The sequence below is a fragment of the Pristiophorus japonicus genome, chromosome 2 (genome assembly GCF_044704955.1).
Source record: "Pristiophorus japonicus isolate sPriJap1 chromosome 2, sPriJap1.hap1, whole genome shotgun sequence".
Classification (NCBI taxonomy): Eukaryota; Metazoa; Chordata; class Chondrichthyes; family Pristiophoridae; genus Pristiophorus; species Pristiophorus japonicus.
The window spans coordinates 85,723,707-85,740,429 of NC_091978.1; the positions used below are offsets into that span (position 1 = coordinate 85,723,707).

At 43.9% G+C, this 16,723-nt stretch overlaps 1 protein-coding gene across 4 annotated transcripts in view; it reads left to right on the forward strand.

Moving 5' to 3' along the window:
- Positions 1 to 16,723, forward strand: part of ubap1 (ubiquitin associated protein 1) — a 95,432-nt gene that overhangs the window by 33,632 nt on the left and 45,077 nt on the right. For 3 of the 4 annotated variants that reach the window (XM_070868205.1, XM_070868223.1, XM_070868214.1), the window contains exons 2-3: positions 3,041 to 3,087; positions 9,966 to 10,093. In XM_070868205.1, the coding sequence (XP_070724306.1) occupies positions 3,048 to 3,087; positions 9,966 to 10,093 (168 nt within the window). In that variant the 5' untranslated portion in view covers positions 3,041 to 3,047. Of the gene's footprint in view, positions 1 to 3,040; positions 3,088 to 9,965; positions 10,094 to 16,723 lie in introns of those variants that run through there. The other variant, XM_070868230.1, reaches the window with a different exon arrangement.

Genomic DNA, 16,723 nt, shown 5'->3' on the forward strand with positions numbered 1-16,723 from the left:
ATCCCAAATGCGAGATGATCCAGCCGAAACGATCCGACCTCACCTTCCAGGCTCCAGTGGCAAGACACTGGAGGAAGAAAATCGGCGCAGAAGGCAACTTCCCTGCTGCCATGGCAGAACCTGGGGAGAAGAGGATCACCGCAGCCTACCTCATGGAGAGAAAGAAGATGGCGCCCGAACCACGAGGTGAAGCGCCTGAAGTAAAGATGGCGATGGCCAGATCATGAGGGGCAGCTTTGATGGAGCAACACGTGATGCCGAGCAGCAAACCAGATTGGGGTGAAGATTGCAAAGCCCTCTTAAAGGAGCCCGGCAACCCATCACAATTAAAGGGACAGTTCCACTCTTTATACAGCGATGCCGGTGATACATATGTAAAAGATATAACTGACATTCAAGTTTGTAAATGTAACTAACCATGATAAGTCGGGTGATTGCGGTCGGAACCAATGAAGTGATGATGTGTGATGCCGGGATTTATATGCATGCCGACAAAACCAAGGGCAACCTCCCGTCGGAAGCACCCAGGCCCAGCGGGCTACCCGACCATGTAGCCTGCACCTCCGGGACCAATGTGATGCCCCAGGGAGCGTGGCCACACACAGGGAGCATACCAGCTGCAGGGCCACCGATCAGCGGACGGCAAAGGCACCACTACCGGTACTCTGCCCCTGATTGGCTCTACCTCTCTGGCCACCAGGGCCAGTACTGGGAGCAAGGGGCTAGCACCCTTCAGCTTCCCCAACGGGACCTGGGATGACTAGGTTCCCACTATTGCTGAAGGGCAGCAAAGAGACAGCGCAGCCCTCAAAGGAGGACAGGGAGGCCACACACACTTGTGGCTCTGCCCACCACTAGGCAACGGCAAAGGCCCTGAGACTCAGCCAGGTGAGCGATCCTAGCCCACCCAGCTGGCAGGGAGCGCAGCGCCGCCATCAGACAACCTGGACACAGTCGGTTACTCTGGAACTAGCGTCCTCACCCACCTGCACCTACACAACCCAGGGGCAAGACTGTGATACCATGTATGTACCTTACCTGTAAAATGTACTTGTTCCACTACTGCAGAACCCAAATAATGATGTAATTAATCCTATGTTTTTTTTGTTCTTGTATGCACATGCAGGTGTTGAGCCACTAACATGGTCTATGTATGGGGGGGGAGGGGGTGGGGGAATGGATGGATGTAGCCATGGACACACATGGATCACACCCAGAACCCACTCAACTCGCACTCCGACCTTAAACCGTCCACTGCTGACCATTTCCCAATGTTGTGACAATAAGGATTTCGGGGGGCCAACAGGGAGAGAGCCTAGCCAAAGCATAGACAAGGTGCAAGGGCTTTGGGCACTCGAGTCTAGGCCAGAGCACATAATGCAAGGCCAGTGGCACAAGATTTGGGGGAGAGTGATGTGTATGTATAACATAAGTATACTCCCTGTATACTGAATGTACATTTACATAAGACTACTGGATGTACCATCACACTGTTACACTATGCTTGCACCACCAGAGGGTGCAACTGGTGGAGACCTAGGGGTCACCTGTACACAACAGGTAACCAGGTATAAAAGGGAGCTCACCATGCTGTACCCTCACTCAGGAGCTGTAATAAATGGACTAAGGTCACCACAGTTCAAGTACAATACCTTGCCTCGTGGAGTCATTACAAGAGTGCTTACGGACATAATTTACTTAAAAAGGAAAAAAAAATGTCGGGCTATGGGGAAAGAGCAGGGGAGTGATCGATAGCTCTTTCAAAGAGTTGGTGCAGGCTGTGTAGCCTCATTCTGCGTTGTATGATTCTATGGTGTAAGTTAATTTCATCGCAGGATAAAAATAAAAGTGGAAATGAAGAGAAAGAGAAGTGGGTGATCAGTTGTTACAGCAAGGTAACCCACCCCATTTTGAAAGATGATGATGGGAAATGTAGTATTTGAAATAATTGATCTCATTTTAGGTATCATTTTTTTGGGGGGTCAGTCTTGTTCTCTGCTTCTTCGCCATGCTCCTGAAAAGTAAGAATATTGTTGAGGAGAACCAAGTTAAGGATTGATGACATAATAGTCTGCATAACACTTTTTACAAAATATTGTCAAAGATATCTGTGAAAGCATTATTCATTATTACAGCTGATACACAGAATTACAGGTATAACGTCCAGAAACCTTGGGACCGAGGCCTTTTCGGTTTTTTCCGGATATCGGAGAAGAAATCCGACGTCCTGAATCTGGAAACCCCGGGCCGAGTTTCGGGTATTTCCGGATTTCGGAGCATTACATCTGACGGCCTGAATCTGGCAACCTCGAGGCCGGGCCGGGCCGGGCTACGTATTTTTAGGGATTCATGCTTGGAAAAGGGTATGTACAGCTTAAAAGTCCGGTTTTCGGGAAATATGTCCGGATTCCAGCCAACGACTCTTGTAATCTGCACAGTTTTTCGGACAATACCGGTTTTTAGAACTCCAGATTTTGGACATTATACCTGTTTTTAAAAAAAAATGGACATGGAAGGCCAGTATGAGTCAAGTGCTTTAAATATTCACTGCTGATTCAGTTGAGGGTGCAGGGTCTTCAATGGTTTCAGAAGAAACTTGCCCATTGGATGCAATTTGCTGTTGGCTGGCTGAATGCTCATTGATTGCCAGGATCAATTAAATGGCAATGTAGTGGGCATGTCCGTAAGTAGTTCAGTTTAAATATATTTTGTCGTTTTGTAACATCGTTGAATTGTAAGCGCTATGTTGGCTTCAGCGATTCTACTTGAGCTGGCACAATGTAAACCAGCACCAAACTAGCCACTTAGATGGGCCTTGGAGGTGAAGTAGTGAATTGAAGTACAGTTCTGCTTTTATTGTTATTGTCTTGCCAAATTTGTGCCATTACAGATGTAAATTTAAATTTGTCATAACAATCCTATTATCACCGGCACAAGCTTTATAATCTTGACTCCAATACAGTGTATAGTTTAGTGTGTGTTGGCTCCGCTTCCCCCATTATCTCTGGTGATTAATCATCATTACTTTGTTTTTTTCCAGATTCTAAATGGCCTCTAGGAAATCGGGATCAGATTTTCAGAACTCTGGTATGTGTATAAGTACATTGTGTTTTAACAGACTACTAGCTCTTTTTTCCAGCATTTAAGTGAAATGATAGTTAACTGACCAGTAGTTAATGGTCCCCATTCCTTGATTTACTTAAGCATTTATAGGTTCTGCTTCACCAAAATGTTTTGACAGATAATTCCACATTTTAACCACCTTGCCTGCAACATTTTTTTTCTAATCTCCCCTTTAATTCTTTTTGTAATTATCTTAAATCTTTGCCCTCTTGTTACAATCTTACCAACCAGTGGAAGCAATCTATCATTATTTACCCGAGCATAACGCCAGATAATCTTGAAATCTTTATTCAAGTCACCACTTAATATCGCTGCTCTAATGAAAGCAACCCTAGCGTCTCAAGTCTCTCTTCAAAACTCCTCCATGGTTGCATCCTAGTGAACTGACACAGCATCTTTTTCATTGTTTTATGTTCTTTGAATAATGAGGTACCACGCTCAATCTCAGCCCATCTGCTGCTCAAACCCTCGTCCATGCCTTTGTCACTTACAGGTTCGACAATTCCAGTGCTGTCCTCACCAGCCTCCCATCTTGCACTTGCCATAAAGTTCAGCTCTGCCTATGTTCTCTCCCATACCAAGCCCCTCTCTCCCTCCACCCCCGTCCTCGCTGACCTTCATCGGCCCCCCCCGTCACTTCTTCTGCATCTTCCATCTCTTCAGCACATCATTGGTGGTTGCGCCTTCAGCCACCTTGACCCCATGCTCTTGAATTCTCTCCCTGTGCTCCTCCCTTTCCTCCTTAGGATCGTTCTGGAAACCCTTTTCTTTGATCAGGTCTTTGGTAACCCTTCTTAATACAACATCCTGAAAATGGCTTTCATTAATCCACCCATCCATGCATGCATGATACAGGTACAGCATTGATAATCCGGAAGCCTCGGGACTGAGGCCACACTCGAGTCTGTGTATTTCCGCACTTAGGAATGTTTTTATGACGTCCCGAGTTCGGAAACACCCAGGCCAAGGTAGGTGGGGGGAGGGAAGGGGCTCGAGCGGCAGGGTGAGTGGTGTCGGGCAGTAGGGGGAATTGGCCCGGGGGAGGGGGTTGGCCCGCGGTGGGGGAGAAGTCGGTGGGGGCGAGGTCGGTGACGGGGGTCCGGATTCTGGAACATTTCCCGGATTCAGGGCAACCCCGCCACGGATTGTCCCAGAGTACGGATTCGGGAACTCTGGATTCTTGACGCTGTACCTGCATAGGTTAAACAATTAATTACTTAAAAAAAAAATTAATGCATCGTTCAGGTTGTGTTAGTCATTGTTTTAGAATTAGCTGGTTTGCTTGTCATTAATGCTCATCGTAAGAAACGCCACATCAGTAAGTAGACAATTTAAAATAGACATAAAGGGGGAATAATTTGGGGCGCTGTGGCACAAACTTCTTTTCGCCCGGGCGCAGCACCGCTACCAACTCCCGCAAAATTCCGTGAGAGTTTAGCGGTGGCGGAGGTATCCAATAACGTCCTGCCACGCTGGCGATGACAACGTCATCACTGTATGCAGCGACCTGTTTTCGCCCTGGAGCAAAATTTCGGTAGCGCCCTGTGAAACTGCCATGGGCAATGCCCACGACAGCTTCAGGGGGCGCGTACCAGGCTGTAGGCTGCTCGCGGGGCAATAACTAAAGGGGAGATGGGAAATGTAAAAATAAAAATGGCTGCCTTCACCCTCGATCGCGAGATCCGTGCCACGATCTTGCAGTTCGGCACTCCGCTTGTGTGCCGGGGTACTGCCATGGCACCCCGCTACCTGGTGGTCCAGGGATGGCCCCGTTTCCCGCCCGCAGAGTCGGCGGCTTGGCCTTCCCCTTTAATGAAGGTGAGGGCCACGTATGCATGGCAGCGCTACGCATCCCACTCCTGAGCAAGTGGATATTTTGTGCTCCACTTGCTGTCGGGGGTGGTAACCCAAATATAGGTCACGGGATGGGACTTCCACCATATGCAATTTCGGGACCAAAATGATGTGTTAAAATGCCTGAATCTTTTTTTTAATCATTGGGACCGTTCTGAGAATTGAATTTAGAAATGCCTCAGTTTTTTAAAAAAAAACACTTTTGCTGTCATTTTTTATTGTTTACTTTTAAATCAACACCTACTATTCTGGCAGACGACTAAAATGTAGAATTATCAGCTTGTACTTGGAGTAATGGATTGCATCACTTCAGCAACACAGAAAATGAGCAAAAATCATAGATAAAAGATGTTATGCACCCTATGTGCTGTTTGTGCAAGCTTAAAATAATTGTTCAAAATTATTTCCAAGGCTACAGTTAATTAAATTAGAGTTCAGCTTTCTACCAGTTGTTTCATCAAACTTCAGCTATCTTAAGAAACCGGTAAGCATAGGTAACAGGTAAGCTTCATATGGAGAAATAAATCACAATCATCAATTGAATTGTAGCAACAGTGTACCCTTTTGACTTAATGTTAACACATAATTTCCTCCCTCATAGGATCCCCAAAGGTCTTAATTGAAACAATTGAATATATAATCATTCAATCAAGTTATTTGAAGTCAGTGGCGGCTATTGTGAATTTCAGGTGGAATTTCCTTCTTATTGCCACTGTTCAGACTACATACAAACCCAACAGACAGGAAAAGATCAGTTGGTCCTCTAACCTGTCCTATACTAGAACATAAGAAATAGGAGCAGGAGTAGGCTATTTGGCCCTTCGAGCCTGCTCCGCCACTCAATAAGATCATGGCTGATCTGATCATGGACTCTGCTCCACTTCCCTGCCCGCTCCCCATAACACTTTACTCCCTTATCGCTCAAAGAACTGTCTATCTCCGCCTTAAATATATTCGATGACCCAGCCTTCACAGCTCTCTGGGGCAGGGAATTCCATAGATTTACAACCATCTGAGAGAAGAAATTCCTCCTCATCTCCGTTTTAAATGGGTGGCCCTTATTCTAAGATTATGCCCCCTAGTTCTAGTCTTCCCCCATCAGTGGAAACATCCTCTCAGCATCCACCTTGTCAAGCCCCCTCATAATCTTATACGTTTCGATAAGATCACCTCTCATTTCTTCTGAATTCCAATGAGTAGAGGCCCAACCTACTCAACCTTTCCTCATAAGTCACACTTTCAAACATTATACTTCATCTGCCAAATTTTTGCCCACTCATTTAGCCTGTCTGTCCTTTTGCAGGATTTTTGTGTCCTCCTCATACATTGCTTTTCCTCCCATCTTTGTATCGTCAGCAAACTCTGGCTACATTACACTCAGTCCATTCATCCAAGTCATTAATATAGATTGTAAATAGTTGGGGTTCCAGCACTGATCCCTGCGGCACCCCACTAGTTACTGATTGCCAACCCCAGAATGAACCATTTATCCTGACTCTCTGTTTTCTGTTAGTTAGCCAATCCTCTATCCATGCTAATATATTATCCCCAACGCCGTGAACTTTTATCTTGTGCAGTAACTTTTTATGTGGCACCTTGTCAAATGCTTTCTGGAAGTCTAAATACACCACATTCACTGGTTCCCCTTTATCCACCCTGTTCGTTACATCCTCAAAGAACTCCAGCAAATTTGTCAAACATGACTTCCCCTTCATAAATCCATGCTGACACTGCCTGACTGATGCTTTTCCAAAAGTCCTGCTACTGCTTCTTTAATAATGGACTCCAACATTTTCCCAACCACAGATGTTAGGTGAACTGGTCTATAATTTCCTGCTTTTTATCTGCCTCTTTTTTTAAAATAGGGGCGTTACATTTGCAGTTTTCCAATCTGCTGGGACCTCCCCAGAATCCAGGGTATTTTAGTATATTACAACCAATACATGGTTCAACCTAATACAATGGTCTGTATTATTGCCTCCAACTCCTGGAACAGGAAACAAATACCTAGGATAATTTTAGGGGAAAACATCTGGGAAATTTATCTGACCCCTAAAGGTGATCAAATGAATTCCAGGAGACCACAGTGACCAGCAGACACATCACTCAATTTCCCACCTATATTTCGTACGCTGTGATGTCAGCCAGTTAGGAACTCATCCACCTTCCCTTTGAAGACTTGCAGCCAATCTGCCCTCACTGCATGTGCCGCGTCTGGTTTTAAAGGTCGATGTTCCAATGTGAAAAGAGAATCCTCCAAACATCTAACCTACAATTGCAACTTGCATTTATATAAAGCCTTTAAAGTTATAAAACATTCCAAGGTGCTTTACGGAAGCAATTATTCCACAAAATTTGAGACCAAGTCACATAAGATATTATGACCAGAAGCTTGGTCAAAGAGGTTGGTTTTAAAGAGCATTTTAAAGGAGAGGGAGGCAGAGGGGTTTAGGGAGGGAATTTCATAGCTTAGGGCCTAGGCAGCTGAAGGCACAGCTGCCAATGGTGGAGCAAAGAAAATTGGAGATGCAGAAATCTGAGGGTTTTAGGGCTGTATGAGGTTACAAAAGGGCCGTACGAGGTAGTGAGGGGGTAAGGCTATGGAGGGATTTGAAAACAAGGATGAGAATTTTAAATTTGAGGTGTTGCTGGACTGGGAATCAATGTAGGTCAGTGAGCATAGGGCAATGGGTGAACAGGACTTGGTGCGTTAAGATACAGATAGCAGAGTTTTGGATGAGTTCCAAGTTTACAGAGGGTGCAGGATGGGAGGCCAACCTGGAGAGCATTGGAATAGTCAAGTGTAGAGGTAAAAAAAGACATGGATGACGGTTTCGGCATCAGGTGGGCTGAAACAGGGGAGGAGAAGGATGATATTACGGAGGTGGAAGTAGGCAGTCTTGGTGTTGGAGAGGATATGGGGTCGCAAGTGACTTGTATGCATGTCCCCTCCTCCTCTATAACCTATCTATTCTAGATGATGCCTAACCAAGGACCTGTACAAGGACAGTTTAGTGAGCATTATTGGATTGTCCTGACAATACATCTCAATACTCAGCGAAGACTGCAACAGTGCAGCCTGTGGAGGAGCAGGGTATCACTGACAGCAACTTCCGGATTTATGCATTTAACTGAACGTGCGGATGCCAGAAGTTGATGTCAGTTTTACCCAGTAATAACTGCGAATGCTGACCGCCTCGCCGTTATTAGTGCAGCAAAATTCAGGCCATTGTTTCTGAAAGCTTTCCCACCAACATCTATCAGAGGCAAGCCCATTCTCCCATCAAATATAGTCTGCTTGATTACCATTTTGAATATTGCATGGGCCTTTCTTCAGTTCACTGGAATAATCCAAAACCCTAGTGAGATGTTAAATATATGAATAAACGGGCTGGCTGAGCATATCATCTGTTTCTTTAAGCACTGTCACATAAATGCTGTCAGGACCAGCAGCCTGATTTTATTTCGAGACCGTTTATTGTATCCAAGACTATATATACACACACATCAACACTTTCTACTTAAAAGCCAACTGTGTGATGCAACATTAGTATGTCAGCATTGTCTTCTGAAATGAAGACTGATGCAAAGTAGTTTCCTTGCAATGCAAGTTCTTTGTTTTATTTCTACATTTGCTGCCTTGCGTCCTTTTCCAAGAGAAGGAAATTGAAGATTATGGCAGTTATTGCAATAATCTATCTTTTAAAATACATTAAGGCACTTTTTTTTTTCTAAAAGAAAGACTTGCGTTTATATAACGCCTTTCATGACCACCGGACATCCCAAAGCACTTTACAGCCAATGAAGTACTTGTGAAGTGTAGTCACTGTTCTGATGTAGGAAACGCGGCAGCCACTTTGTGCACCGCAAGGTCCCATAAACGGCAATGTGATAATGATCAGAGAAATCTGTGTTTTAGTGACGTTGGTTGAGGTATACATATTGGCCAGGACAAGGGGATAACTCCCCTGCTCGTCTTTGAAATAATGCTGTGGGATCTTTTATGTCCACTTGAGAGAGCAGACGAAGCCTCGGTTTAATGTCTCATCCGAAAGACAGCACCTCCAACAGTGCAGTGCTCCTTCAGTACTGCACAGGAGTGTCAGTGTAGATTTTCGTGCTCAAGTCTCTGGAGTGGGACTTGAACCCACAATCTTCTGACCCCGAGGCGAGCGTGCTACCAGCTGAGCCACGGCTGACGATTTTGTAAGTATGTTTGACTCCTGAAGGTGCAATTTTTAAATGCAGTGAGACTTACTATTTCCATGGGTCATGTTCTTCTGTCAGAACATCTGGCTCCTCCTATGGCCTGCTAAATGCACATAAACTGTTAGTGTCTTTAGTGTACTTGCATCATGAAGCAAAATAGCATCTGGTGCCAGTACAATGACATATGGAGCCAACTCATCATCAATTCCCAGGCCCACAAATCCAATTTAAAAAAATAAATTGAGCGCAATTCAGGGAATTCGAACAATATTGTGTGTTTACATTGTATGTGCAGAAGACTGCACTTTTATTTTCAGAATATTCCTCAGTGGTCTACACGAAAGCAGAGGCAAATTACAATATAAATATGGGAGCTTGGAACTTGTTTTGTCTTAGCTGTCCAGCATCCAATATATAAGGTAAAAGGGTCTAAAAAGGAAGTGATGGGATTATAAAGTATTTGAATGGCCTAAAGACAATGAACATATCTGCTGTAATCTGAGATGTGTTAGTGACAGTAATATAAACAGTACAAATTAAACTGAAATGTGATTGTGTTTTGGCAAAATGTGCAAAAGTTCATGGACACTAGGATGAATTTTAAGAAATACTACTATTTAAAACTTAAACTGACGAGCTCATTTAGGTGAAGAGATAAAATGATTACTCCAAAATCTAATATGATAAAGTAGAAGGTTCTTGCAACATTGTGATCCGTTTTGATAAATGATGAATGTTATCTGTTTGTAAGCTTTATAAACACAATTGCTTGTTTTTAGGAGCGGCCTTTAGTTATCTTGATGATGTCCCATTTAAGATTGGTGATAAGTTCAAGATTCCTGCCAAAGTGGGAATTCCTGTCGGATTTTGTGTATCGGACTGCTCTAGACTATTGCGAGAGAGCCATGTGAGTATGATTAACTCAAGTTTTATTTATATAAGTGAACTTTTGACCTAATCGTGATGACGGCTGTTTGAATTAGGAATGGATTTTTTTTCACTTGAAATCAATGTCTGCATCAATTGTTCTGGGTTATTTCAGTTTGATGTTGAATAAAGCTCCTGCTGCTCTTATGCCAATATTACACGTGTTGATCATTCTTTGAAGAATTTCCTCAAAATAGTTACAATCTTTTTCCAACTGCAATGGTTTAGTTTGAAGTAATGTTCTGGATGTACTTCTTCTGCTTACTATCTTTCGGGACACCTCTCCGATGCTGTTTTTCAGGGCTGTTACTAGAGGTCAGTCTGTTCCTATTCTCTGGCTTTAATGTCTTCCTTGTGTCTCCAAAAGTGGACGCCGCACGCAGTTTGTCGAGAGCAACATAAAGTTTAAACATGAATTCCTCAGAGTTGTGCTATGCAGTTTTGGCTGTATCGTTCAGTATTCTATTTGTCATGTTGGTGGTTGTTTCACAATTGAGAGTCAAGTCTATTAAAATTCCAAGCCGTTGTTCTACTCCATCGTTAGCTATTTGACCCTTAAGCACAGTACTTATAATAATTGTCCATATTAAGTTTAATCAGCTATTGGTCTGTCCTTTTACATATTTTGTTTAATGTTTCTGTAGTTCTCAAATTCAACAGTCCCTTCTAATTTGCCATTGACTGCAAATTTGACCAGTTTGCATTGAGCTTCTGAATCTAAGTCATTTAAATTAGAAGCTTTGGGGTACAAAAAACTATTTCTGGGGCATCCTACCTCAACCCCAACAAAACTCTTCTGATAAGAAACTGCTATATTCTTCCTTTATCTATGAACCCCCACCAAATTAAGTGTAGATTTAACATAACATAAATAGGAGCAGGAGTCGGCCATTTGGCCCCTCGAGCCTTCTCCGTCATTCTGATCTGATCTTGGCCTAAACTCCACTTTCCTGCCCGCTCCCCATAACCCTCGACTCCCCTGTATGTCAAAAATCTGTCTATCTCCACTTTAAATATATTCAATGACCCAGTCTCCACAACTCTCTGGGGTAGAGAATTCCAAAGATTCACGACTCTCTGAGAGAAGAAATTACTCTTCATCACCGTTTTAAATGGGCGATCCCTTATTCTGAAACTGAAACTAATAGAGGGGTTCACAATTATGAAGGGTTTTAACAGCTTAGATGGTAACTTTCAAAAAGGAATTGGATATACATTTTGAAAATGGAAAAAAATTGCAGGGCTATGGGTAAAGGGCAGGGGAATGGGACTAATAAGGCAGCTCTTTCAAAGAACTGGCACAGGCACGATGGGTCAATGGCTTCTTTCTGTACTGCATGATTCTGTGAGCAGTACATGAGATCAGATTGTCTTGATCTTAAGAATAAACATTTCTGATTTTGTTTTAAAGGCACTTTCAATAAAATCATTTTATTCAACTGCAGATTTGTTTTGTGCTATAAGAATTGCTCTACACCAGTATAGATGGGGTGAAGTCTATAAAATCCAATACAAATAACTGAAAATTAATCATCAAACGTTTAAAAGGAATACACAATCAATCTATTGGAAATAATAGAGGCAGTGTGTTTTCTTAAAAGTAAAGAGGGAAAATCTCAAGGTACACATCATACTAAATGGTTGCTAGCTCTGTGACTGGGGAATGGAGCAAACAGGAGAGAAAATGCTGGAGGTTATTTGAATTCACCGTTTTATTTTTGTTTTTAATCAACTAAAATGATACACATTCCATAAATGTTATCAAATCCTCATTTATTTTGTTTTAGGGAATGACACCTGTCAACGAACCAGAAGCTACCGGAAGCTGCGCAGAAGCATTTTGCGCATAACTATCGGGTTCCAAATTTAAAAAAATAACGTTCACCATACCAGACGGAGAATCTGAGAAGTACTCCGGCTTCCCAACTTTTTCACCTGCCAGCTCCCTTCCCAGCTTTCTGACCAGCCCGCTTCCTTCCCAACTTTTTTCATATATTCCCGGCTTTCTCCACAACCCTTATCCTTTCTCCGGCTTTTTTAACCCACTCCCGCGAAGAACTGGCAGCGCGCATGCGCAGACCGCTTCCGGTTCGTTGACGGCATTTGCGTCCTTTATTTTAATCAGTGATTATTTGCACTCGTTTTTTGAGCATCCTTCCACGCCTGCGTGCCCCGGAATCCGCCCCCGACACCTACGTACCACCGCTTACTGGATTTCGCCCCCATCCTCCCGCACATGCGCAGACTCCTTGAACCCGACACCGGAAGTCGGGCCTGTATCGTGAGCTGGAACTGTGCAATGTGGAGCTGTGGCGCGTGTGTTTAGCTTGTGGATTATCTTCAGGACGTTTGCCTAGATTATCGCTGTGATTATCTACATGAACATTTACGCTGCCTTCTGTGGGAGAGAAAACATCGGAGATGGGAAATACTAAGGGACCGAGGGTCTAGCGAGAAGGAGGAACTGAAGGAAATCCTTATTAGTCAGGAAATTGTGTTGGGGAAATTGATGGGATTGAAGGGCGATAAATCCCCAGGGCCCGATAGTCTTCATCCCAGAGTATTTAAGAAAGTGGCCCTAGAAATAGTGGATGCATTGGTGATTATTTTCCAACAGTCTATCGACTCTGGATCAGTTCCTATGGACTGGAGGGTAGCTAATGTAACACTTTTTTAAAAAAAAGGAGGGAGAGAGAAAACGGGGAATTATAGACCGGTTAGCCTGACATCGGTAGTAGGGAAAATGTTGGAATCAATTATTAAAGATGAAATAGCAGAGCATTTGGAAAGCAGTGACAGGATCGGTCCAAGTCAGCATGGATTTATGAAAGGGAAATCATGCTTGTCAAATCTTCCAGAATTTTTTGAGGATGTAACGAGTAGTGTGGACAAGGGAGAACCAGTGGATGTGGTGTATTTGGACTTTCAAAAGGCTTTTGACAAGGTCCCACACAAGAGATTAGTGTGCAAAATTAAAGCCAATGGTATTGTAGGTAATGTATTGACGTGGATAGAGAACTGGTTGGCAGACAGGAAGCAGAGAGTCGGGATAAACGGGTCCTTTTCAGAATGGCAGGCAGTGACTAGTGGGGTGCCGCAGGGTTCAGTGCTGGACTCCGGCTATTTACAATATAAATCAATGATTTAGATGAAGGAATTGAGTGTAAGATCTCCAAGTTTGCAGATGACACGAAACTGGGTGGCGGTGTGAGTTGTGAGGAGAATGCTAAAAGGCTGCAGGGTGACTTGGGACAAGTTAGGTGAGTGGGCAAATGAATAGCAGGTGCAGTATAATGTGAGGCTATCCACTTTGGTGGCAAAAAGAGGAAGGCAGAATATTATCTGAATGGTGACAGATTAGGAAAAGGAGGTGCAACGAGACCTGGGTGTTATGGTTCATCAGTCATTGAAAGTTGGCATGTAGGTACAGCAGGCGGTGAAGAAGGCAAATGGCATGTTGGCCTTCATATCTAGGGGATTTGAGTATAGGAGCTGGGAAGTCTTACTGCAGTTGTACAGGGCCTTGGTGAGGCCTCACCTGGAATATTGTGTTCAGTTTTAGTCTCCTAATCAGAGGAAGGATATTCTTGCTATTGAGGGAGTGCAGCGAAGGTTCACCAGACTGATTCCCGGGAAGGCCGGACTGACATATGAGGAGAGATTGCATCGACTGGGCCTGTATTCACTGGAGTTTAGAAGAATGCGAGGGGATCTCATAGAAACATATAAAATTCTGACGGGATTGCACAGGTTAGAGACAGGAAGAATGTTCCCGTGGGGAAGTCCAGAACCAGGGGTCACAGTCTAAGGTTAAGGGGTAAGCCATTTAGGACTGAGATGAGGAGAAACTTCTTCACGCAGAGAGTTGTTAACCTGTGGAATTCTCTACCGCAGAAAGTTGTTGAGGACAGTTTGTTAGATATAGTCAAGAGGGAGTTAAATATGGCCCTTACGGCTAAAGGGATTAAAAGGGGTATGGAGAGAAAGCAGGAAAAGAGGTACTGAGGTGAATGATCAGCCATGACCTTATTGAATGGTGATGCAGGCTATGTTTTTGAGAGAGCGAGACTGGGGAGGGAGAGCGAGAGACTGGGGAGGTGAGAGGGAGAGCGAGAGACTGGGGAGGTGGGGGGGGGGGGGGGGGGAGAGAGAGTGAATGAGTGTTGGGCATAGAAACATAGAAAATAGATGCAGCAGTAGGCCATTCGGCCCTTCAAGCCTGCACCACCATTCAGTAAGATCATGGCTGATCATTCACCTCAGTACTCCTTTCTTCTTTTCTGTCCATACCCCTTGATCCCTTTAGCCATAAGGGCCATATCGAACTCCCTCTTGAATATATCCAATGAACTGGCATCAACAACTCTCTGCGGTAGAGAATTCCACAGGTTCACAACTCTGAAGAAGTTTCTCCTCATCTCAGTCCTAAATGGCTTACCCCTTATCCTTAGACTGTAACCCCTGGTTCTGGACTTCCCCAACATTGGGAACATTCTTCCTGCATCTAACCTGTCCAGTCCCGTCAGAATTTTATATGTTTCTATGAGATCCCCTCTCGTCCTTCTAAACTCCAGTGAATACAGGCCCAGTCGATCCAGTCTTTCCTCATATGTCAGTCCTGCCATCCCTGGAATCAGACTGGTGAACCTTCGCTGCACTCCCTCAATGGCAAGAACGTCCTTCCTCAGATTAGGAGACCAAAACTGAACACAATATTCCAGGTGAGGCTTCACTAAGGCCTTGTACAACTGCAGTAAGACCTCCCTGCTCTTATACTCAAATCCTCTAGCTATGAAGACCAACATGCCATTTTCCGCCTTCACCGCCTGTTGTACCTGCATGCCATCTTTCAATGACTGACGTACCATGGCACCCAGGTCTCGTTGCACCTCCCCCTTTCCTAATCTGCCACCATTCAGATAATATTCTGCCTTCGTATTTTTGCCCCCAAAGTGGATAACCTCACATTTATCCACATTATACTGCATCTGCCATGTATTTGCCCACTCACCTAACCTGACTAAGTCACCCTGCAGCCTCTGAGCATCCTCCTCACAGCTCACATCCGCACCCAGTTTAGTGTCATCTGCAACCTTGGAGATATTACACTCAATTTCTTCATCTAAATCATTGATGTATATTGTAAATAGCTGGAGTCCCAGCACTGAGTCCTGCGGCACCCCACTAGTCACTGCCTGCCATTCTGAAAAGGACCCGTTTATCCCGACTCTCTGCTTCCTGCCTGCCAACCAGTTCTCTATCCACGTCAATACATTGCCCCCCAATACCATGTGCTTTAATTTTGCACAACAATCTCCTGTGTGGGATCTTGTCAAAAGCTTTTTGAAAGTTCAGATACACCACATCCACTGGTTTCTCCCTTGTCCACTCTACTAGTTACATTCTCAAAATTCCAGAAGATTTGTCAAGCATGATTTCCCTTTCATAAATCCATGCTGACTTGGACTGATCCTGTCTCTGCTTTTCAAATGCGCTGCTATTTCATCTTTAATAATTGATTCCAACACTTCCCCACTACCGATGTCAGGCTAACCGGTCGATAATTCCCCGTTTTCTCTTTCCCTCACTTCTTAAAAAGTGCTGTTACATTAACTACCCTCCAGTCCATAGGAACTGATCCAGAGTCGATAGACTGTTGGAAAATGATCACCAATGCATCTACTATTTCTAGGGCCACTTCCTTAAGTACTCTGGGATACAGACTATCAGGCCCTGGGGATTTATCGGCCTTCAATCCCATCAATTTCCCCAACACAATTTCCTGACTAATAAGGATTTCCTTTAGTTCCTCCTCCTCGCTAGATTCTCTGTCCCCTAGTATTTCCGGAAGGTTATTCCTGTCTTCCTTCGTGAAGACAGAGCTAAAGTATTTGTTCAATTCGTCTGCCATTTCTCTGTTCCCCATTTATAAATTCACCTGATTCTGACTGCAAGGGACCTACGTTTGTCTTCACTAATCTCTTTCTCTTCACATATCTATAGAAGCTTTTGAAGTCAGTTTTTATGCTCCCAGCAAGCTTCCTGTCCTACTCTATTTTCCCCCTCCTAATTAAACACTGTCCTCCTGTGCTGGATTCTAAATTTCTCCCAAGTCCTCAGGTTTGCTGCTTTTTCTGGCCAATTTATATGCCTCTTCCTTGGATTTAACACTATCCCTAATTTCCCTTGTTAGCCACGGTTGAGCCACCTTCCCTGTTTTATTTTAACTCCAGACAGGGATGTACAAGTTGAAGTTCATCCATGTGATCTTTAAATGTCTGCCATTGCCTATCCACTGTTAACCCTTTAAGTATCATTCACCAGTCTATCCTAGCCAATTCATGTCGCATACCATCGAAGTTATCTTTCCTTAAGTTCAGGATCCTAAGTCTCTGAATTAACTGTGTCACTCTCTATCCTAATAAACAATTCTACCATATTATGGTCACTCTTCCCCAAGGGGCCTCACACAACAAGATTGCTGATTAGTCCTTTCTCATTACACATCACCCATCTTGGATGGCCAATACCTCTAGTTGGTTCCTCGACATATTGGTCTAGAAAACCATCCCTGAGAGAGTGAGAGTGAGAGACTTCATGGAAGATGGAT